The 25,000-nt window shown below is 35.8% G+C and overlaps 1 protein-coding gene across 3 annotated transcripts in view; it reads right to left on the bottom strand.

The window, feature by feature from the left end:
- Positions 1 to 8,302: 8,302 nt before the first annotated feature.
- The window catches only part of LOC133644964 (complexin-2-like), a 259,003-nt gene continuing 242,305 nt past the window's right edge, over positions 8,303 to 25,000 (bottom strand). For all 3 annotated transcript variants that reach the window (XM_062039732.1, XM_062039733.1, XM_062039731.1), the window contains one exon: positions 8,303 to 9,627. In XM_062039732.1, coding sequence (XP_061895716.1) covers positions 9,433 to 9,627 — 195 coding nt within the window. In that variant the 3' untranslated portion in view covers positions 8,303 to 9,432. The remainder of the gene's footprint in view (positions 9,628 to 25,000) is intronic.

Raw genomic sequence — 25,000 nt, 5'->3', positions numbered from 1 at the left:
ATGTGGTCTTCCCGCTGGGCCTTAGGCCTGTCGCACCTCCACTGGTGCCTGTGGTGGACTGTGCATGGCAGGGACGTCCTCTTCCCTGAGGCAGGCCTAAACCTGACCGCATACCAGAAAAGTTTTTGCTGCAGGGTCTTCAGCTGGGGACCACCTCTCATTGATGTTTCGCCCCTTAGCCCAGAACATCTCCCGGTGGCGGGGACGTCTCCCTGACACCCCCTGCAGCAAAACCTACTTTGATGTTGCTCCCCAAGCCTTGTCGCGTCGTTTGAGCCAGAGCCAGTGGCTAGCTTCCTCTGCTACTTCCCAAAGCTCCTTGGTGGATCTGCTCAGGGTGGCTCCACGTAGTCCCAGGTCCTTGAGCAGGCGTGGTGTTGTTCTGCCCACAAAGCCTCTGGCTCCCACCTCCACCGAGTACAGCCTCACCCTCCATCCACTTTCTCTGCACTCCGCGACCAGGTCTGCATACTAGGCAGCTTCCAGTCCCTCCTCCCATGGCACTGTCAGCTCAATCAGTACTACTGACTTCACAGCTGCAGACCACAGCACCACATCTGGTCTTAAGGTGGTGCTACATATCTCCTGTGGGAACTGGAGCTGCCTACCCAGGTCCACTTCCATCTTCCACGCCGCCCCTGGTGTTAATACCTTGGCGGGTGGTCTCTTGCTGGAATGTGTCGCAGGTTCCCCCTGCCTTAGGAAGTGGATCCTGCATTGGCTTTCTGCTGGACTCTGGTAGTTTGCCTCCTGCCGACTTTTCTCCAGAACCTCTGCCAGCTTGCTGAGCACTTGGTCGTCCCGCCTGTGTCAGCGCCATTTTGGCAGCCTGACAGAACGTGCTGGAGTGAGGCATTGATGGTCCCGCAGAGGTCGCAGGATTGCTCTGTGCCAAGCCACTGGTGGAGGTTTTCAGGGTTCGGGAGGGTGTCGTATGTTGCCCTGATGAGGAAACTGAGCCGAGCCTGTGGCAGTTTCCAGAAATCTGCCCAGCTGATTGCTCGGCTCGAGACACCCTCCCAAGTTGTCCACCTCCCCTGCTGCCCCTGTGCCACAGACCTTACTCTGAGCTCCTCCTGCTCAATCCTGGTGACCTCAGCAACAACAAGGTCCTTAACTCTCCTTCCTGCCTGCCTTGGACCATAGGATGGGTGGATCGCTCCATCCAAGGCCTGCCCGGCCTCTCTGGACCATGCCCACGACTTCTTGGTGTTGCAGTCTCCCCATCGCCTTCTGGACCTCCTCCTTGGCCCTCCACTTCTTCCCAGTCTCGACTCTGGCATTAGCATCCGCCACTACCCTGTCGGAGGAGTCCCTTAGCTGCCCAGCTCACTTTGCATCCGACCTATATGTGTGCCCGGGCCCCATGGGGACAATAGGCGCTTGCCTGGCTCCGGAGATCTCGTTTAGTCCTTGTTTGTTCTTTTCCATAAAGGTCTTCGAGCTGCTCTTTGTCTGACCCCTCACCTAGGACCTGTTTGTCTTGGGAGACCCTAAAAGGGGGCATAGAACCCCCCGGAAAACATAGCTTCTGGGATCATCGAGACACGGAAACTCCTCTACCACGAAAAGGTGGCAGCTCAGAAAGGAGTCAAAATCACTCATCATAAATACATAAAACAATTAACAGTTAATACATGTGATCGGTATCGGCTGATCTCACTCATGGATGACCGGTAGCATAAAACCTAGTTTTTTTGGGGGGTTTTAGCGTTTATATAAACAAGGTTCGTCTATAAAAGCTTGAATGGTAAAATTGTTTGTACCTGATACCTTGCCTCTGTATCCTGCATCAAAGGTGTCACGTGGTCATAATAATCTTATTACATCTCATTTAAAAGCTTCTCTCAACAAACCCAAGGACACTTTATTATGTACAGATAGAATAATAAGATAATGATGAAACGATCGAGAATTAAATCAACTTGTACCAAACAAAGGACAGTGTAGAGGCACTTACCGTGAGTATGCTAATGTCACGTGACACCTCGGATGAGGGTCGCAGAGGCAAGGTAGCTGAAACCTGTCAATCAATTTTACTATTCAGGCTTTAATAGACGGACTTTGTTTGTATGAATGTATAATCAGTAGGCCAAATGAACCTATTCATTATGATTTTAGCGTGTTTAATGAAGAAAAAGGTAAAGACAGCATTTGGACATCGAAGTTCATCCGATCCAGATCCCAGCGACATGAGAAGTCCGTTCACAGCCCTTGTTCCGTTTTATTGAACGGATGTTCCTATGGCATCAGACAAAAAGCACAATGTTCATAAAGTGTAGGAAGATAAAAATGCTTCGCACGCTGAAACCTGTGCAATATTTTGCTACCGGTACCAACATTATTTCGATACTATTCGTTACTTTTCTAAATAAAGGGAACCACACTTTATTTTAATCAAAAAATCATAGGGTACATTAAACACATGTGTATTATTGCAAGTTTGTCCTTAAATAAAATAGTGAACATACAAGACAACTTGTCTTTTATTAGTAAGTAAGCAAACAAAGGCTCCTAATTTAGTCTGCTGACCCTGAGATCGGTAGGTCGGGAGTTCAAACCCCGGCCGAGTCATACCAAAGACTGTAAAAAAAAATGGGAGCCATTACCTCCCTGCTTGGCACTCAGCATCAAGGGTTGGAATTGGGGGTTAAATCACCAAAAATGATTCCCGGGCGCGGCCACCGCTGCCGCTCTCTGCTCCCCTCACCTCCCAGGGGGTGGATCAAGGGTGATGGGTCAAATGCAGAGGATAATCTCACCACACCTAGTGTGTGTGTGACAATCATTGGTATTTATTTTTTTAGTCTGCATATTGTGTCATTTTCCATGTCAAAATTATTGAGGACAAGTGGTAAAAAATGAATTATTAATCTACTTGCTCATTTACTGTTAATATCTGCTTACTTTCTCTTTTAACATGTTCTATGTACACTTCTGTTAAAATGTAATAATCACTTATTTTCCTGTTGTTTGATACTTTGCATTAGTTTACAAATTTGGGCATCAATCTGATACCAAGTCGTTACAGGATCATACATTGGTCATATTCAAAGTCCTCATGTCCAGGGACATATTTCCTGACTTTATAAAGACTGGTACTTTTCGGAGGCGGTATAGTACTGAAAATGATTCATTAGTATCGCGGTACTATACTAATACCGGTATACCGTACAACCCTAATTGCACGTAAACATTACTTTGTTTCTTAAGAACATAGAGAGACAAAAGGACAATGGAAGCTTCCAGGAAATCACTTTATTCTCAGAGTGTGCAGTGATTCCATTTTTCCATGTTTTGTTTGTTTGCATGGAGGTTTACAGACGAAAAGATCTGTCCTTAAATGGCATGCAAGTGAGGCTAACAAGGTGGCGCGTTGAAACACGGACAGGACACCCAAAAAACGCTTACATCAAACAATCGCACACCACGGAGCATGCATACATTTTTCTGGACAAATAGGGAGGAAGAAGAAGAAGTTAGAAGACTTTGCCGTAGAAAAAGAACGCACCTTTTTGTTCAGGTAGGAGAAAATGAACCCCCCGGAATGAGAAACAACCACAAACTACCAGAGGACAGAAACAGGAACAGCTAGAAGACGAGAGCACAAAAGTAGCGCACTAGCTTTAGAATCTTCTCAACGTACGCGTAGAGGACGGTTACATTCAAGTCACATCTAAGAGTACTTTTATTCTGAAGTTTTCCGTTGGTATGACATTAATGGCTGTGCGAGTGGCAAAAGGCAGTGTCCCGTTAGCCGTCTGGAGCGTAATCAAGCCCGGTAATCATTCTAATCAAAACAATGAGGACGTGTGAAGGCGGTCTTGTATCACAAAGGAGGGCACGGCAGTTTGGTCTTGGTACAAAATGAGTCTGCGTAAAAGGTGGGGCAGTAGTTGTAGCTTCGGGAGATTGACGTCGCATGTAAACAACAACCAAAGGGCCACGTCAGCGAATTACCGTATTTTTCGGACTATAAGTCGCAGTTTTTTTCGTAGTTTGGACGGGGGTGCGACTTATACTCAGGAGGTGTGAAATTATGAACACATTACCGTAAAATATCAAATCATATTATTTAGCTCATTCACGTAAGAGACTAGACGTTTAAGATTTCATGGGATTTAGCGATTGTTTGGTAAACGTATAGCATGTTCTATACGTTATAGTTATTTGAATGACTCTTACCATAATGTTACGTTAACATACCAGTTGGTTATTTATGCCTCATATAACGTACACTTATTCAGCCTGTTGTTCACTATTCTTTATTTATTTTAAATTGCCTTTCAAATGTCTATTCTTGGTGTTGGCTTTTATCAAATACATTTCCCCCAAAAATGCGACTTATACTCCAGTGCGACTTATATATGTTTTTTTTCCTTCTTTATTATGCATTTTGGGCCGGTGCGACTTATACTCGGAAAAATACGGTAGTAGAATATGCGAAAACAAAGAAACGACAAAGAGAATGTCGTGTCCGTGGTCTTTGGTTTGACTGGATTACGTCTTTCGTGACGAGAGGCGAGTCCGATCCAAGGCAGTTTCCTAGCGGGTTGGGGAATACACTTTGGCGTAATCACAATCGTCACGACAAAAAGATAATTTGTCTTTGTGAAATGAAAGCGATTTGTGTGCTTTGCTCAAACTACCGACACAACTTCTTACGTCCACGACTTGTTTGTTCTAAACGCACACTACACCACTGATTGCCAACCGTTGGCGTCGTTTGTTGTTATCCAGTTTCACTTAATTGGTCTGAACACGATTATTTATTCACTTCAAATAACGTACTTGGTAACACTTTAGTATGGGGAACATATTCACCATTTGACTGTACTTAAATGTATAATAGACTGTATTTATATTATTCACATGTGAATAATTCTGTATAATAGACTTTATTCATATTATTCACATGTGAATAATGCTGTATAATAGACTGTATTTATATTATTCACATGTGAATAATGCTGTATAATAGACTGTATTTATATTATTCACATGTGAATAATTCTGTATAATAGACTTTATTTATATTATTCACATATGAATAATGCTGTATAATAGACTGTATTTATATTATTCACATGTGAATAATGCTGTATAATAGACTTTATTTATATTATTCACATATGAATAATGCTGTATAATAGACTTTATTTATATTATTCACATGTGAATAATGCTGTATAATAGACTTTATTTATATTATTCACATGTGAATAATGCTGTATAATAGACTTTATTTATATTATTCACATGTGAATAATGCTGTATAATAGACTGTATTTACATTATTCACATGTGAATAATGCTGTATAATAGACTGTATTTACATTATTCACATGTGAATAATGCTGTATAATAGACTTTATTTATATTATTCACATGTGAATAATGCTGTATAATAGACTGTATTTATATTATTCACATGTGAATAATGCTGTATAATAGACTGTATTTATGTTATTCACATGTGAATAATGCTGTATAATACTTTATTTACATTATTCACATGTGAATAATGCTGTATAATAGACTGTATTTATATTATTCACATGTGAATAATGCTGTATAATAGACTGTATTTATGTTATTCACATGTGAATAATGCTGTATAATAGACTTTATTTACATTATTCACATGTGAATAATGCTGTATAATAGACTTTATTTATATTATTCACATGTGAATAATGCTGTATAATAGACTGTATTTATACATTTTTTTGGAATCGATTAAGAATCGTTACAAATAAGAATCACGATTAATCTGATAATCGATTTGATTTTTTTTTTTGACACCCCAACCAGCCAATTTCCAACAAGCTTATTTTTTGCCATCAAAACGTCATTTCAAAGTCATTTTTACATTTCTAATGCGTTAATAGAGTGTCAAATATTACAACACAAATGTTCCTATTTGATTTATTCATATAGGAAAATATCTCCAGCAGGCTTTTAGACTTAAAATTGCACTGGAATAGCAAAAATGCTAACAATTAATAATTGTCACAAGCCTTTTCATATATATATATATATATATATATATATATATATATATATATATATATATATATATATATATATATATATATATATATATATATATATATATATATATATATATATACACAGTATATATATATATATATATATATATATATATATATATATATATATATATATATATATACACAGTATATATATATATATATATATATATATATATATACAGTATATATATATTCTTTAAACGTGTTACCAAGCATAAGTGTCTAATTCATTTAAAATGAGAAATGTATGTACCAAAAACGCATGTTTATGTAATTAATTAGTTGTATTTCAGGACAAAACATTAGGAATTATATTCTATGTCAGGGGTGTCAAACGTACGGCCCTAGGGCCGGATCAGGCCCGCGGACCGGTTTTATCCGGCCCGCAGGATGAGTTTGCCAAGTATGAAAATGAACCTGAAATTTTTGAATGAAAGAAACAGCTGTTCTAAATGTGTCCACCAGATGTCGCAATAGCAATTATTTGTATCTTTGTAGATTATTGCTACATATGTACAAAATAAACCACATGTTAGTACATCAGTCGAGGAAAATGATCAAACTATATATAATTATTTTGATGTCATTTTTTAAAATCTTGATTGAAAATTAACACCATTGAGTTGACTGATAAACATGATCACATAATTTATTCAGAAAATATAAATAACGACAAATAAAATTATTAACCGCAACATGTAAATTTAAAAAAAACCCCAACAACATTATGATTTGTACATTTTTTAGAATGTTCATGTTCTATTTTTAAACAAAGAAAACAATCTGAAGTTGTCTTTATTTTTAAGTTATCCTGCTGTGATTTTACCATCTAAAATGAGTTTAACACCCCTGTTCTAAGTGCTCTTATGGGTTAAAGATAATGTACACATCATATGTTATATATAATATTATGAGATGCGTTTTAACACACAATTACATCATCTGGGTTTGCTTTTTCTGGCTCTTGATCGGTCAAATTGCATTTTTTTTTGGAGGGGGAATGGAAATATGTGCGTTTTCGCAAATATCAGCGTCGGTGCAGACACGACCTCAGGCTAACATCGAGGCCACATATCTGGCGGAATGTCGGAAATAGCTGGAATGTTTTGAAACGATCATCTGACGACCCTCCAACGGACGATAGCAATAACTACGATACCACTCACTTTTTAAACACGGCGCGCTCAACATCGGCGAGTGCACTACTTGTTAACGGAAACATCCAACATCTTCACGTTTAAACACACAACAGTGAAGATTGTCCGTCATTGTCGACAAGATGAAGTATATATTGCACTATTGCCACTCTTCTCCTTTTTTCATCCTTTCCTTTTATAGAAAAAAAACGGTGCAAAAGTAAAGAGCGGTGAAAAACGACAAAAACCGAGCCGCTCCCTGCCGCCACAGGACGGCGACTCGGAGAACTGGAAACAATCTTTTTACTGCTTGGAGACAAACTTTTGTCAGTTCGGATTTTTTTATTTTATTTTTTTTTAGTCATTTTCTATCACCCTCCCTGTGGAAGAACATTTGAAGTCAACAATGGAGGCTGAACACCAAGTCTAACGTGGAAAAGCGGTTATTGCCTCAAATAGTTGATGACTACATCACAATGTCACAAATCATACCAATAATCGCCCGTCCTGTTAGGTAATGAATTTCACTTTAAGACCACACACACACACACACACACACACATTCTTGTATTTGTTACCTTCTTGAGACCTCCGAAAAATGCCTACCTCTTTAGAACCACCCTTTCTAGACATATAAAGATGTGTATTTACAACATTAATAATATATACATACTATGCAAATATAAAAAAAAGCTTGTTGTGAAAACCGAGTTGGATTTTCACAAGAAAAAAAGTCACAATTTCACAAGAAAAACTAAGAATTTTGGCAGTGTTATGATAAAAGTCACAATTTCACAAGAAAAACTAGTAAATTTTGGCAGTGTTATGATAAAAGTCATAATTTTACTCGACGCACGTCAACGTTTTACAAGAAAAAAACCGAACATTTGTGCAATATTATGATAAAAGTTGGAATTTCACTCGATAGCAGTCGCAATTTTACAAGAAAAGCGTAACATTTTGGCAATTTTATGAAAACTTTAAAAGAAAACTTAAAAATGTTGGCAATATTATAATAATAATAATAATAATCGGATTTTCGGTTGGTCGAGTGGCCGTGCCAGCAAATTGAGGGTTCCAGGTTCGATCCCCGCTTCCGCCATCCGAGTCACTGCCGTTGTGTCCTTGGGCAAGACACCTGACCCACCTGCTCCCAGTGCCACCCACGCTGGTTTAAATGTAACTCAGACATTGGGTTTCTCTATGTAAAAGCGCTTTGAGTCACTAGAGAAAAGCGCTATATAAATTTAATTCACTTCATAATTTTTACTAAAAAAAAAATGTCACCGTTTTACAAGAACAACACAAAACGGGCAATGTTGTGATACAAGTCAGAATGCTGCATTAAATAGTAATCATTTTACATTAAAAAAAGGAATAATTTTACGAGAGAATATTGCAATATTACAGAAACAGAAAGAATATGAGGAATTGTTCCCAATTTTATAAGAAAAAAAGTCGACACATTGTGAGAAAAAGACTGCTTTTAGTTCATTTTTTTTTAAATTATTTGTTTTTAATCTTCATTATTTACTTCAAGGTATTACAGTATGTCTCTATATACATACTTATTTTATTTGTTTTAATACATTTTTGGCCAAAAGTGGGCACATTTCAATTTCTGACACACACTTGTTATTACATATGTTGACCAGAGGGGGAGCACTTTTAAAACCGACACAGTCAATTTGAAAAATCCCTCCTTTTTGGGACCACCCTAATTATGATAGATTTCACCACCAGGGGTGCAAATGAGACATTCTCTATTAGATGCAATGGTTTTTTTCCGTATTGGGACCATGACTTATGTCCTAACTTGTTCACACCTCCTCATATGGAAGCTACTTTTCCCTGTTGGTGTCTCAAGAAGGGTAGAAATACAAGAACACACACACACACACACACAGACCGCATGTATCAAATATTACTAAGAAAGTAAAAGAAAAATGATTTGGATATCGTCTTTAAAGATAAAAATATGGCTTGTACTCATCTATCCGTAATGTCATATATTTATATATATATATATATATCATTATTGTTTTTTTATTTACAAATAAAAGCGAAAAAAAAACTACGTAACATTACAATAAATGGAAAAAACCTCCGATCAGCATGTTTTAGAGCCAAAAAAAAAAAAAGTTGACCCCCTACAGAGAAAGTGGAGGATGACGTCACACGTTGAGAAGAGAAGAAGAGCGGGGCGGGGGAGGGGCAGATAGGAGCGCGGCGAGGAAGGTTTATTTTTTACTGAACATATCCATGAGCGGAGTCGGTATGAACTTCATGACCGTGTCCACGATGCTCTCCTCCTCCTCCTCGTCGCCGCAGCCGGTGGGCACCGCCTTCTTGGGGCGGGTCAGGCTGCCCTCGGAGGCCTGCTCCATGGCGGCCGCCGCCTCCGCCTCCTTCTCCTCCTTCTTCTTGATGCCGTACTGCACACAAAGCACAGGAGCAAAGTTGTGGCGTCACAATTAGTCGCAAAATGCATAACCCAACCTCCGGGCTGATGATTTTAGGTTGTCCTGAAGAATTTGGAGGTAATCCTCCTTTTTCATGGTCCCATTTACTCTCTGTAAAGCACCAGTTCCATTGGCAGCAAAACAGGCCCAGAGCATAATACTACCACCACCATGCTTGACGGCAGGCATGGTGTTCCTGCGATTAAAGGCCTCACCTTTTCTCCTCCAAACATATTGCTGGATATTGTGGCCAAACAGCTCCATTTTTGTTTCATCCGACCACAGAACTTTCCTCCAGAAGGTCTTATCTTTGTCCATGTGATCAGCAGCAAACTTTAGACCAGTCCATAGTGGATCTAACATAATAGTGAGAGTCCAGTCCATACTGGATCTAACATAATAGTGTGAGAGTCCAGTCCATAGTGGATCTAACATAATAGTGTGAGAGTCCAGTCCATAGTGGATCTAACATAATATTGTGAGAGTCCAGTCCATAGTGGATCTAACATAATATTGTGAGAGTCCAGTCCATAGTGGATCTAACATAATAGTGTGAGAGTCCAGTCCATAGTGGATCTAACATAATAGTGTGAGAGTCCAGTCCATAGTGGATCTAACATAATAGTGTGAGAGTCCAGTCCATAGTGGATCTAACATAAATAATGGAAGAGTCCAGTCCATAGTGGATCTAACATAATAGTGTGAGAGTCCAGTCCAAAGTGGATCTAACATAATAGTATGAGAGTCCAGTCCATAGTGGATCTAACATAATAGTGTGAGAGTCCAGTCCATAGTGGATCTAACATAATAGTGTGAGAGTCCAGTCCATAGTGGATCTAACATAATAGTGTGAGAGTCCAGTCCGTAGTGGATCTAACATAATATTGTGAGAGTCCAGTCCATAGTGGATCTAACATAATAGTGTGAGAGTCCAGTCCATAGTGGATCTAACATAATAGTGTGAGAGTCCAGTCCATAGTGGATCTAACATAAATAATGGAAGAGTCCAGTCCGTAGTGGATTTAACATAGTAATGTGAGAGTCCAGTCCATAGTGGATCTAACATAATAGTGTGAGAGTCCAGTCCATAGTGGATCTAGCATAATAGTGTGAGAGTCCAGTCCATAGTGGATCTAACATAATAGTGTGAGAGTCCAGTCCATAGTGGATCTAACATAATAGTGTGAGAGTCCAGTCCGTAGTGGATCTAACATAATATTGTGAGAGTCCAGTCCATAGTGGATCTAACATAATAGTGTGAGAGTCCAGTCCATAGTGGATCTAACATAATAGTGAGAGAGTCCAGTCCATAGTGGATCTAACATTATAGTGTGAGAGTCCAGTCCATAGTGGATCTAACATAATAGTGTGAGAGTCCAGTCCGTAGTGGATCTAACATAATAGTGTGAGAGTCCAGTCCATAGTGGATCTAACATAATAGTGTGAGAGTCCAGTCCATAGTGGATCTAACATAATAGTGTGAGAGTCCAGTCCATAGTGGATCTAACATATTAGTATGAGAGTCCAGTTCATAGTGAATCTAACATAATAGTGTGAGAGTCCAGTCCATAGTGGATCTAACATAGTAGTATGAGAGTCCAGTCCATAGTGGATCTAACATAATAGTGTGAGAGTCCAGTCCATAGTGGATCTAACATAATAGTGTGAGAGTTCAGTCCATTGTGGATCTAACATAATAGTGTGAGAGTCCAGTCCATAGTGGATCTAACATAATAGTGTGAGAGTCCAGTCCATAGTGGATCTAACATAATAATGTGAGAGTCCAGTCTATAGTGGATCTAACATAATAGTGCAAGAGTCCAGTCCATAGTGGATCTAACATAATCGTATAAGAGTCCAGTCCATAGTGGATATAACGTAATATTGTGAGAGTCCAGTCCATAGTGGATCTAACATAATAGTGTGAGAGTCCAGTCCATAGTGGATCTAACATAATATTGTGAGAGTCCAGTCCATAGTGGATCTAACATAATATTGTGAGAGTCCAGTCCATAGTGGATATAACATAATAGTGTGAGAGTCCAGTCCATAGTGGATCTAACATAATATTGTGAGAGTCCAGTCCATAGTGGATATAACATAATAGTGTGAGAGTCCAGTCCATAGTGGATCTAACATAATAGTGAGAGAGTCCAGTCCATAGTGGATCTAACATTATAGTGTGAGAGTCCAGTCCATAGTGGATCTAACATAATAGTGTGAGAGTCCAGTCCGTAGTGGATCTAACATAATAGTGTGAGAGTCCAGTCCATAGTGGATCTAACATAATAGTGTGAGAGTCCAGTCCATAGTGGATCTAACATAATAGTGTGAGAGTCCAGTCCATAGTGGATCTAACATATTAGTATGAGAGTCCAGTTCATAGTGAATCTAACATAATAGTGTGAGAGTCCAGTCCATAGTGGATCTAACATAGTAGTATGAGAGTCCAGTCCATAGTGGATCTAACATATTAGTGTGAGAGTCCAGTCCATAGTGGATCTAACATATTAGTATGAGAGTCCAGTTCATAGTGAATCTAACATAATAGTGTGAGAGTCCAGTCCATAGTGGATCTAACATAATAGTGTGAGAGTTCAGTCTATAGTGGATCTAGCATAATAGTGTGAGAGTCCAGTCCATAGTGGATCGAACATAATAGTGTGAGAGTCCAGTCCATAGTGGATCTAACATAATAGTGTGAGAGTTCAGTCCATTGTGGATCTAACATAATAGTGTGAGAGTCCAGTCCATAGTGGATCTAACATAATAGTGTGAGAGTCCAGTCCATAGTGGATCTAACATAATAATGTGAGAGTCCAGTCTATAGTGGATCTAACATAATAGTGTGAGAGTCCAGTCCATAGTGGATCTAACATAATCGGATAAGAGTCCAGTCCATAGTGGATATAACGTAATATTGTGAGAGTCCAGTCCATAGTGGATCTAACATAATAGTGTGAGAGTCCAGTCCATAGTGGATCTAACATAATATTGTGAGAGTCCAGTCCATAGTGGATCTAACATAATAGTGTGGAGTCCAGTCCATAGTGGATCTAACATAATATTGTGAGACTCCGGTCCATAGTGGATCTAACATAATAGTGTGGAGTCCAGTCCATAGTGGATCTAACATAATATTGTGAGAGTCCAGTCCATAGTGGATCTAACATAATAGTGTGAGAGTCCAGTCCATAGTGGATCTAACATAATAGTGAGAGTCCAGTCCATAGTGGATCTAACATAATATTGTGAGAATCCAGTCCATAGTGGATCTAACATAATAGTGTGAGAGTCCAGTCCATAGTGGATCTAACATAATAGTGTGAGAGTCCAGTCCATAGTGGATCTAACATAATATTGTGAGAGTCCAGTCCATAGTGGATCTAACATAATAGTGTGAGAGTCCAGTCCATAGTGGATCTAACATAATAGTGTGAGAGTCCAGTCCATAGTGGATCTAACATAATAGTGTGAGAGTCCAGTCCATAGTGGATCTAACATAATATTGTGAGAGTCCAGTCCATAGTGGATCTAACATAATATTGTGAGAGTCCAGTCCATAGTGGATCTAACATAATAGTGTGAGAGTCCAGTCCATAGTGGATCTAACATAATAGTGAGAGTCCAGTCCATAGTGGATCTAACATAATATTGTGAGAATCCAGTCCATAGTGGATCTAACATAATAGTGTGAGAGTCCAGTCCATAGTGGATCTAACATAATAGTGTGAGAGTCCAGTCCATAGTGGATCTAACATAATATTGTGAGAGTCCAGTCCATAGTGGATCTAACATAATAGTGTGAGAGTCCAGTCCATAGTGGATCTAACATAATAGTGTGAGAGTCCAGTCCATAGTGGATCTAACATAATAGTGTGAGAGTCCAGTCCATAGTGGATCTAACATAATAGTGTGAGAGTCCAGTCCATAGTGGATCTAACATAATAATGTGAGAGTCCAGTCTATAGTGGATCTAACATAATAGTGTGAGAGTCCAGTCCATAGTGGATCTAACATAGTAATGTGAGAGTCCAGTCCATAGTGGATCTAACATAATAGTGAGAGTCCAGTCCATAATGGATCTAACGTAATAGTATGAGAGTCCAGTCCATAGTGGATCTAACATAATAGTGAGAGTCCAGTCCATAGTGCTGGCCCCACTATGGACTGGACTCTCACTAATAAGCCAGAGTTCTTTGAACGCAGATTGTTTGCCGGGACATATTGTACAATACAATCAGCAAGATAGGATGGAGCTAGTACACCTGGATCTACACCTAACATCCACTGTAATGATACCAAGTACAAGAGCGTATCTAGTCGATATTACTATGATTATGTCAATATTTTTTGGCATCACAACATCTTTCGTTCTTAAAAAAATGTATATTATTTTATAAAGTCAGGAAATATGTCCCTGGACACATGAGGACTTAGAATATGACCAATGTAGGATCCTGTAACTACTTTGTATCAGATTGATACCCAAATTTGTGGTATCATCCAAAAATAATGTAAAGTATCAAACAACAGAAGAATAAATGATTATTACATTTTAACAGAAGTGTAGATAGAACATGTTAAAAGAGAAAGTAAGCAGATATTAACAGTAAATGAACAAGTAGATTAATAATTCATTTTCTACCACTTGTCCTTAATAATGTTGACAAAATAATAGGTAGATAAATGACACAATATGTTACTGCATATGTCAGCAGACTAAATTTACTTACTACTAAAAGACAAGTTGTCTTGTATGTTCACTATTTTATTTAAGGACTTAACTGCAATAATAAACATATGTTTAATGTACTCTAAGATTTTTTGTTCAAATAAAGCCAATAATGACATTTTTTGTGGTCCCCTTTATTTAAAAAAGTATTGAAATATATGTTACGAAAGTCACTTGTATTGCAAACGTTATTTTTGGATGACGATGACACACACGATGGGTGGTATAGCTCGGTTGGTAGAGTGGCCGTGCCAGCAGCTTGAGGGTTCCAGGTTCCAAGTTCGATCCCCGCTTCCGCCATCCTAGTCCCTGCCGTTGTGTCCTTGGGCAAGACACTTTACCCACCTGCTTCCAGTGCCACCCACACTGGTTTAAATGTAACTTAGATATTGGGTTTATAAATATAATTCACTTCACTTCACATTGTCGTGTTTTTATCTTCCGAACAGTATTTTGCTCAGCGTGCGCATGCATTAATAACGGCGGGCGCCAAGAGAAGCGAGGCGCACGCCGCAGAGCGCCGGCTGGTCAACAGGCAGCAGGACGCTCGGTCTTGAGGCGAAGATGCGGAAAATGAGATGAACTCCTCCGTGACCCCCCTCCCTCCCCCCCCAGCTCCTTATAATGGGATTGCGGAGCAATAAATATCCTGAAGGAAGACGACTGGCGCCGCTTTCTGCTGCGTCGACGCGCTCGGGTGTGTGTTTTGAGAGCGCGGGTGAAAGGGTCGTCGTGGGATCACTTAGACTAAAACAATTGCAGACGAAACGGCTTGTCAGCCTTTCTCGGCCACCATTTGCTTGCAATTCATCAAGGCCCGAAAGCAATCTCAGAACCATATAGCGTCCACCGAATTACTTTTTCTTTGTCCGCAGCACATTAACGCTACGACACCAACAGACTGCTTATAATATTTTTATGATACATGTACATCGTCAAAAACCTTTATTAGCTTTTCTGGCGCAGAGCTTGTTAGATGTGAAAGATTGGATTAGGACTGAATACTTAGGACCAAATAAGACCCCCAGCGTGAGGGCTTTGTCCATCTTGCACTGTCAAGAGGCCTTTTTGGTCACGTTCTATTTAGCTCCATATCATTCAGTGTTTCCCACAGGACTGCAATCTCATCGTAGCATTGGCTCATTTGCATAATTAACCATGATGCATTTGCATGTCATCTTTATGGACGGCACCGGAGACAAAAAAGTGAGCAGTACAAATATGTTTAGAGCTGTTAAACAACTCATTTTCAAAATCAGATTATTCCCACTTTTGAATTTGGATGAATCACAATTAATCACAGGTTATCACTCGCAGATGAAACTAGCTTAACCTCACAAAAAATATATATATATATTTGGACATAAATGCAATTTTATGGTCAGAGTATCATACACAAACATTTAAAAAAAATATTTTTACTTGAACGCACACTTTTTAATTTGGATTAATCACAGGTTATCACTCGCAGATTAAACTAATTTAACCTAACAAAAAAAACAACTATATTTGGACATAAATGCAATTTTATTGTCAGAATATCATACACAAACATTAAAAAAAAATATTTTAACTTAAAACGCACACTTTTTAATCACAATTAATCACAGGTTATTACTGGCAGATGAAACTAACTTAACATAACTTTAAAAAAACAAAATTTGGAGATTAATGCAATTTTATTTCATACACAAACATTTTTTTAAATGTTTTTAATTCAACGCACACTTTTTAATTTGGATTAATCACAGGTTATCACTCGCAGATTAAATTTATTTAACCTAACAAAAAAAATAAAACTATATTTGGACATAAATGCAATTTTATTGTCAGAATATCATACACAAACATTTTTTTTCAAAATGTTTTTACTTGAACGGACACTTTTTAATTTGGATTAATCACAATTAATCACAGGTTATCACTCGCAGATGAAACTAGCTTAACCTAACAAAAAATATATATATATATATTTGGACATAAATGCAATTTTATTGTCAGAGTATCATACACAAACATTTAAAAAAAATATTTTTACTTGAACGCACACTTTTTAATTTGGATTAATCACAGGTTATCACTCGCAGATTAAACTAATTTAACCTAACAAAAAAAACAACTATATTTGGACATAAATGCAATTTTATTGTCAGAATATCATACACAAACATTAAAACTAATTTTTTTTTACTTAAAACGCACACTTATTAATCACAATTAATCACAGGTTATTACTGGCAGATGAAACTAACTTAACATAACTTTAAAAAAACAAAATTTGGAGATAAATGCAATTTTATTTCATACACAAACATTTTTTTGAATGTTTTTACTTCAACGCACACTTTTTAATTTGGATTAATCACAGGTTGTCACTCGCAGATTAAACTAATTTAACCTAACAAAAAAAAATAAAACTATATTTGGACATAAATGCAATTTTATTGTCAGAATATCATACACAAACATTTTTTTTCAAAATGTTTTTACTTGAACGGACACTTTTTAATTTGGATTAATCACAATTAATCACAGGTTATCACTCGCAGATGAAACTAACTTAACTTAACCTAACAAAAAAAAAAAAAAAATATTTGGACATAAATGCAATTTTATTGTCAGAGTATCATACACAAACTTAAAAAAAAAAAAGTTTTTACTTGAACGCACACTTTTTAATTTGGATTAATTACAATTAATCACAGGTTATCACTCGCAAATGAAACTAACTTAATTACCCTAACAAAAAAAACAACTATATTTGGACATAAATGCAATTTTATTGTCAGAATATCATACACAAACATTTAAAAAAAAAAAAAGTTTTTACTTGAACGCACACTTTTTAATTTGGATTAATCACAATTAATCACAGGTTATCACTCGCAGATGAAACTAGCTTAACCTAACAAAAAATATATATATATATATTTGGACATAAATGCAATTTTATTGTCAGAGTATCATACACAAACATTTAAAAAAAATATTTTTACTTGAACGCACACTTTTTAATTTGGATTAATCACAGGTTATCACTCGCAGATTAAACTAATTTAACCTAACAAAAAACAACAACTATATTTGGACATAAATGCAATTTTATTGTCAGAATATCATACACAAACATTAAAACAATTTTTTTTTTACTTAAAACGCACACTTTTTAATCACAATTAATCACAGGTTATTACTGGCAGATGAAACTAACTTAACATAACTTTAAAAAAAACAAAATTTGGAGATAAATGCAATTTTATTTCATACACAAACATTTTTTTGAATGTTTTTACTTCAACGCACACTTTTTAATTTGGATTAATCACAGGTTGTTACTCGCAGATTAAACTAATTTAACAAAAACCAAAAAAACTATATTTGGACATAAATGCAATTTTATTGTCAGAATATCATACACAAACATTTTTTTTCAAAATGTTTTTACTTGAACGGACACTTTTTAATTTGGATTAATCACAATTAATCACAGGTTATCACTCGCAGATGAAACTAACTTAACTTAACCTAACAAAAAAAAAATATATATATTTGGACATAAATGCAATTTTATTGTCAGAGTATCATACACAAACTTAAAAAAAAAAAAAGTTTTTACTTGAACGCACACTTTTTAATTTGGATTAATTACAATTAATCACAGGTTATCACTCGCATATGAAACTAACTTAACTTACCCTAACAAAAAAAACAACTATATTTGGACATAAATGCAATTTTATTGTCAGAATATCATACACAAACATTTAAAAAAAAAAAAAGTTTTTACTTGAACGCACACTTTTTAATTTGTATTAATCACAATTAATCACAGGTTATTACTCGCATATGAAACTAACTTAACTTACCCTAACAAAAAAACAAACTATATTTGGACATAAATGCAATTTTATTGTCAGAATATCATGCACAAACATTTAAAAAAAAAAAAAAGTTTTTACTTGAACGCACACTTTTTAATTTGGATTAATCACAATTAATCACAGGTTATTACTCGAATATGAAACTAACTTAACTTACCCTAACAAAAAACAACAACTATATTTGGACATAAATGCAATTTTATTGTCAGAATATCATGCACAAACATTTAAAAAAAAAAAAAAGTTTTTACTTGAACGCACACTTTTTAATTTGGATTAATCACAATTAATCACAGGTTATCACTCGCAGATGAAACTAATTTAACTTACCCTAACAAAAAAATATATATATATTTGGACATAAATGCAATTTTATTGTCAGAGTATCATACACAAACTTTAAAAATATAAATGTTTTTACTTGAACGCACACTTTTTAATTTGGATTAATCACAATTAATCACATAAATGCAATTTTATTGTCAGAAGGTCATCCGGAAACATTTTAAAGCATGTTTTACATGAATACACACTTTAAAATTTGGATTAATCAAGATTAATCGTATTGTATTACTAATTTGCATAATTGGAAATAATTATAAAAAACAATATTTGGAGACAAAGGCAATTTTGTTGTAAAAAATGTTTTACTTGAATGCACACTTTCACATTTGGATTAATCACAGGTTATCACTCGCAGATTAAACTAATTTAACCTAACAAAAAAAATAAAACTATATTTGGACATAAATGCAATTTTATTGACAGAATATCATACACAAACATTTTTTTTCAAAATGTTTTTACTTCAACGGACACTTTTTAATTTGGATTAATCACAATTAATCACAGGTTATCACTCGCAGATGAAACTAACTTAACTTAACCTAACAAAAAAAAAATATATATATTTGGACATAAATGCAATTTTATTGTCAGAGTACAATACACAAACTTAAAAAAAAAAAAAGTTTTTACTTGAACGCACACTTCTTAATTTGGATTAATCACAATTAATTACAGGTTATCACTCGCAGATGAAACTAATTTAACTTAACCTAACAAAAAAATATATATATATTTGGACATAAATTAAATTTTATTGTCAGAGTATCATACACAAACTTAAAAAAAAAAAAAAGTTTTTACTTGAACGCACACTTTTTAATTTGGATTAATCACAATTAATCACAGGTTATCACTCGCATATGAAACTAACTTAACTTACCCTAACAAAAAAATATATATATTTGGACATAAATGCAATTTTATTGTCAGAATATCATACACAAACATTTAAAAAAACAAACAAGTTTTTACTTGAACGCACAGTTTTTAATTTGGATTAATCACAATTAATCACAGGTTATCACTCGCATATGAAACTAACTTAACTTACCCTAACAAAAAACAACAACTATATATGGACATAAATGCAATTTTATTGTCAGAATATCATACACAAACATTTAAAAAAAAAAAAAGTTTTTACTTGAACGCACACTTTTTAATTTGGATTAATCACAGGTTATCACTCGCAGATGAAACTAATTTAACTTACCCTAACAAAAAAAAATATATATATTTGGACATAAATGCAATTTTATTGTCAGAGTATCATACACAAACTTTAAAAATATAAATGTTTTTACTTGAACGCACACTTTTTAATTTGGATTAATCACAATTAATCACATAAATGCAATTTCATTGTCAGAAGGTCATCCGGAAACATTTTAAAGCATGTTTTACATGAATACACACTTTAAAATTTGGATTAATCAAGATTAATCGTATTGTATTACTCATTTGCATAATTGGAAATAATTATAAAAAACAATATTTAGAGACAAAGGCAAATTTGTCATAAAAAATGTTTTACTTGAATGCACACTTTTACATTTGGATTAATCACGATTAATCACAGGTTATTACCTGCTTGCGTAACTTGAGTTAACTTAAAAAAACAATATTCAGAGACAAATGCAATTTTATTGTCAGAATGTCATACACGGACATTAAAAAAATGTTTTACTTGAATGCACATCTATATTTTTGGATTAATCAAGATTAGTAGTAGATTATTAATCGTTTGCATAATTGGAAATAATAATAAATTAAAAAAACAATATTTGGAGACAAAGGCAATTTTGTTGTCCGAAAGTCATACACACACATTTTCTAAAATGTTTTACTTGAAAGCATACTTTTAAATTTGGATGAATCAAGATTAATCATAGATTACTCGCTTGCCTGTTTAAAATAAACTTAAAAAACACTATATTATTTGCATAATTGGAAAATAATTGGAAATAATTTTTTTTTAAATATTCAGAGACAAATGCGATTTTATTGTCAGAATGTCATTCACGAACACGTTTTAAAATGTTTTACTTGAATACAAACGTAAAAATTTGGATTAATCACGAATAATCACAGACAATTACTCGCTTGCCTAATTTAAATAAACTTAAAAAACAATATTTGGAGAACTTGCAATTTTATTGACAGAATATCATATACAAAAATGTTTTTCAATGTTTTGATCACATTATCATTTGTATTACGATATTGTTGAATGTGCTCAAAAAGTAGTCGCATACAACATTTTAATTAACTTTAATTTTTTTTTAAAACAGCCATTTTATACATCCTGTCAAATGGAACATTAAATATTATTCTGACTTCTTAAGAGCCATATTATTGGAATTTAAATAGTTGAAGATAAAAAGTAAGTTTTAATTTACTTTCCCTAAATATCTAAAAGTATTCATATTCTCTTTATGTCATAGTGCTGTTGTTTTTAGGTTATAGAGTTTTTATCCAATCAGAATTCAGCTAGCTTATGTTGCCATGCTGTACCAAATCTGCCCGAGGCCTTCAGAATCAACAATGCGGGCGTCCGTTCACGGACAAACAAACATTTGACAGACAGTTGCGGTAGCCAATCAGATCACGAGTTGTCAATAAGGCCTTCTAGCTGGCCCAAGGCGGATATATATTGTGACGTTACGAGCTAGGTAACATAAGAACTCCATTACCCAGCATGCCACGGTAGTGAAGAGCATGCGCAGTAGCCCCGTTTAGGTTGTTGAATGTTTTTGATGAGCACGCTGTGGAGTAAACTTTAAGAAGTCAGCCAACACACTTTGTCTGCATCTTTTACGATTAGACAAGACAACACACATATTTGCAAAGCCATTTTCAAGAAGGATATTAAAAGAGAAACTACATCGAAGACGACGTCGGCCAACCGCGAAAGCTAGTGATGAAATGGGGAAATGCCCGCCACACAACGAGCGGCACCACTGGCTTATACGGCGTGGAATGGGTCCTACAAATTGTGAGTTCAAATGTATTATTTCTTTATTTTTTTTGCAATTTTAATTTTGACAGTACCACATAAGATATGTTTTAATTGCTGATGCGGGTTTGTCGATTTTTAAATGCTCCAGAAAATAACCCGTTTTGTACACTGTTGATGTGTTTCAGTAGTGCGTGTATGTGTTCCTGTATAGTATTTCTCCAGCAATAGAATAGAATAGAATAGAATGGACATTATTGTCATTATATTTGCATATAACGAGATTAAGGACTCCAATTTAAGGTGCGGTAGTGGGAACAAATATGGGATGAAAATAAATTACACAAGAAGTAATAAAGATAAAACTAAGAGTTGAAATAAATAGACTACTATCCAATACAAATAATAAGCAATCCTGTACAACAGTGGTCCCCAACCACCGGGCCGCCGCGCAAGAAGTTAAAAAAAAAATAAAAAAAATTATTAAATCAACATAAAAAACACAATATATACATATTGTGTATGTGTATGTCAATATAGATCAATACAGTCTGCAGGGATACAGTCCGTAAGCACACATGATTGTATTTCTTTATGAAAAAAAATAAAATAAAATAAAAAAAAAAATAAATTCCCCCCCGGTCCGTGGGACAAATTTTCAAGCGTTGACCGGTCCCCAGCTACAAAAAGGTTGGGGACCACTGCTGTACAATATATAAAACAATATACCGTATTTTTCGGACTATAAGTGGCAGTTTTTTTCATAGTTTGGCCGGGGGTGCGACTTATACTCAGGAGCGACTTATGTGTGAAATTATTAACACGTTACCGTAAAATACCAAATAATATTATTTAGCTCATTCACGTAAGAGACTAGACGTATAAGATTTCATGGGATTTAGCGATTAGGAGTGACAGATTGTTTGGTAAACGTATAGCATGTTCTATATGTTATAGTTATTTGAATGACTCTTACCATAATATGTTACGTTAACATACCAGGCACGTTCTCAGTTGGTTATTTATGCCTCATATAACGTACACTTATTCAGCCTGTTGTTCACTATTCTTTATTTATTTTAAATTGCCTTTCAAATGTCTATTCTTGGTGTTGGCTTTTATCAAATACATTTCCCCAAAAAATGCGACTTATACTCCAGTGCGACTTATATGTTTTTTTCCTTCTTTATTGTGCATTTTCGGCCGGTGCGACTTATAGTCTGAAAAATACGATACAAAATACTGTACAATATACAGAACAAGAGAGTGATAACAATCAGTGTCGGAAGGGTAATATTGCACAGTAGGGTATTAGGGTAGGATATTGTATAGGGGTGAATTACTTATTATAAGTTAGAGTTCAAGATGGTCATGTGGTGACATAAATAATGGTATTTAAAAAGTTAAAGTACCACACTAGGTGTGGCGAAATTATTCTCGGCATTTGACCCATCACCGTTGATCACCCCCCTGGGAGGTGAGGGGAGCAGTGAGCAGCAGCAGTGGCCGCGCTCGGGAATCATTTTTGGTGATTTAACCCCCAATTGCAAACGTTGATGCTGAGTGCCAAGCAGGGAGGTAACGGCTCCCATTTTTATAGTCTTTGGTATGACTCGGCCGGGGTTTGAACTCACGACCTACCGATCTCAGGGCGGACACTCTTGAGAGGTAATCATTGAAGACGGACATGACTGAAGGCTTAGGTGGGAAACCACTGATAGAATGTGTTTTTGAGCGGAATATTTCCTAATGAATATAAGGGCAACACTGCAAAAAGTCAGTGTTCAAAAACAAGAACAAACATTAGGGGTATTTTATTTGATCTAAGCAAAATTATCTGCCAATAGAACAAGAAAATTGGGCTTGTCAAGACTTTCCAAAACAAGTAAAATTAGCTAACATCAATGAACCCAAAAATGCCTTAAAATAAATATATTCTCACTAATAACAAGTGCACTTTTCTTGGTTGAAGAAAAAATGAGACCTTTTTGCTCAACATGTTGAAAATATTCTTAAATTAAGTAAATGCTAGTGCCATTATCTTGACATAATGATATGCATACATCATGATCTTTTTTTTCATGCTTGAAATAAGAAATTATTACTTTAAAAAAGTAGTTTTATACTTGTGAGTAGGGATGTCCGATAATGGCTTTTTGCCGATATCCGATATTCCATTGTCCAACTCTTTAATTACAGATACCGATATCAACCGATATATACAGTCGTGGAATTAACACATTATTATGTCTAATTTGGACAACCAGGTATGGTGAAGATAAGGTACTTTTAAAAAAAAAATAAATAAATAAAATAAGATAAATAAATTAAAACAGTTAAAAAGAAACTAGTAATGAATGAAAATGAGTAACATTAACTGTTAAAGGTTAGTACTATTAGTGGACCAGCAGCACGCACAATCATGTGTGCTTACGGACTGTATCCCTTGCAGACTGTATTGGTATATATTGATATATAATGTAGGAACCAGAATATTAATAACAGAAAGAAACAACCCTTTTGTGTGAATGAGGAGGGAGGTTTTTTTGGGTTGGTGCATTAATTGTAAGTGTATCTTGTGTTTTTTATGTTGATTTAATTAAAAAAAAACAAAAAAACCGATACCGATAATAAAAAAACCGATACCGATAATTTCCGATATTACATTTTAACGCATTTATCGGCCGATAATATCGGCAGGCCGATATTATCGGACATCCCTACTTGTGAGTGTTGATGACACAGCTTTGCAACAGTTGATATTCTAGTTTCAAGCATGTTTTACTCAATATAGGTCATCAAATCTCAGCAACAAGCTGTAATATCTTACTGAGATCATTTAGAACCAAAACCCTTAAAACAAGTAAAACACTCTAACATAAAATCTGCTTAGTGAGAAGAATGATCTTATCAGACAGAAAATAAGCAAATATCACCCTTATTTGAGATTTTTAGTCTTACTTAGATTTCAGTTTTGGCAGTGCAACACAGCTATTTCCTCCTAATAAAGTAGGATTGGTGCATACCTACGAGAACTGGTGCGAACCGCCAACAATAATGCGAAACACTTAAGCGACGCTAATAATTGGTAGTTTTTAACATAATAATACCTAATTAGTTCCACAATGTCTAATCAAAAGAAGTCCCACAAATTGTGGAGCAAAGTGTAGCAATTAACTGCAATACTGCGACTTGAATAGAGAGTTGATTGCGTGTCTGTGTTTCGGGTTTCCAGCTCTTTAGAGGGGCGGCTGTTGGAATATCACCGACACGCACGGAGCTGAACAAATATACAAATGTTCCACATGACAGACATATATATAAACCCCCCCCCCCACGAAGCCTCCATGTTTGTGCTTCTCTCCGCCGCCATCTGCCTCGCTCAGCCTTTCAGCGCAACGAATCAGCCATCTCCCACACTTGCCT

The sequence above is a fragment of the Entelurus aequoreus genome, linkage group LG28 (genome assembly GCF_033978785.1).
Source record: "Entelurus aequoreus isolate RoL-2023_Sb linkage group LG28, RoL_Eaeq_v1.1, whole genome shotgun sequence".
In the NCBI taxonomy this organism is placed as follows: Eukaryota; Metazoa; Chordata; class Actinopteri; order Syngnathiformes; family Syngnathidae; genus Entelurus; species Entelurus aequoreus.
The sequence above is the reverse complement of the archived record's forward strand: the minus strand, read 5'-3'. Positions and strand labels throughout refer to the sequence as shown.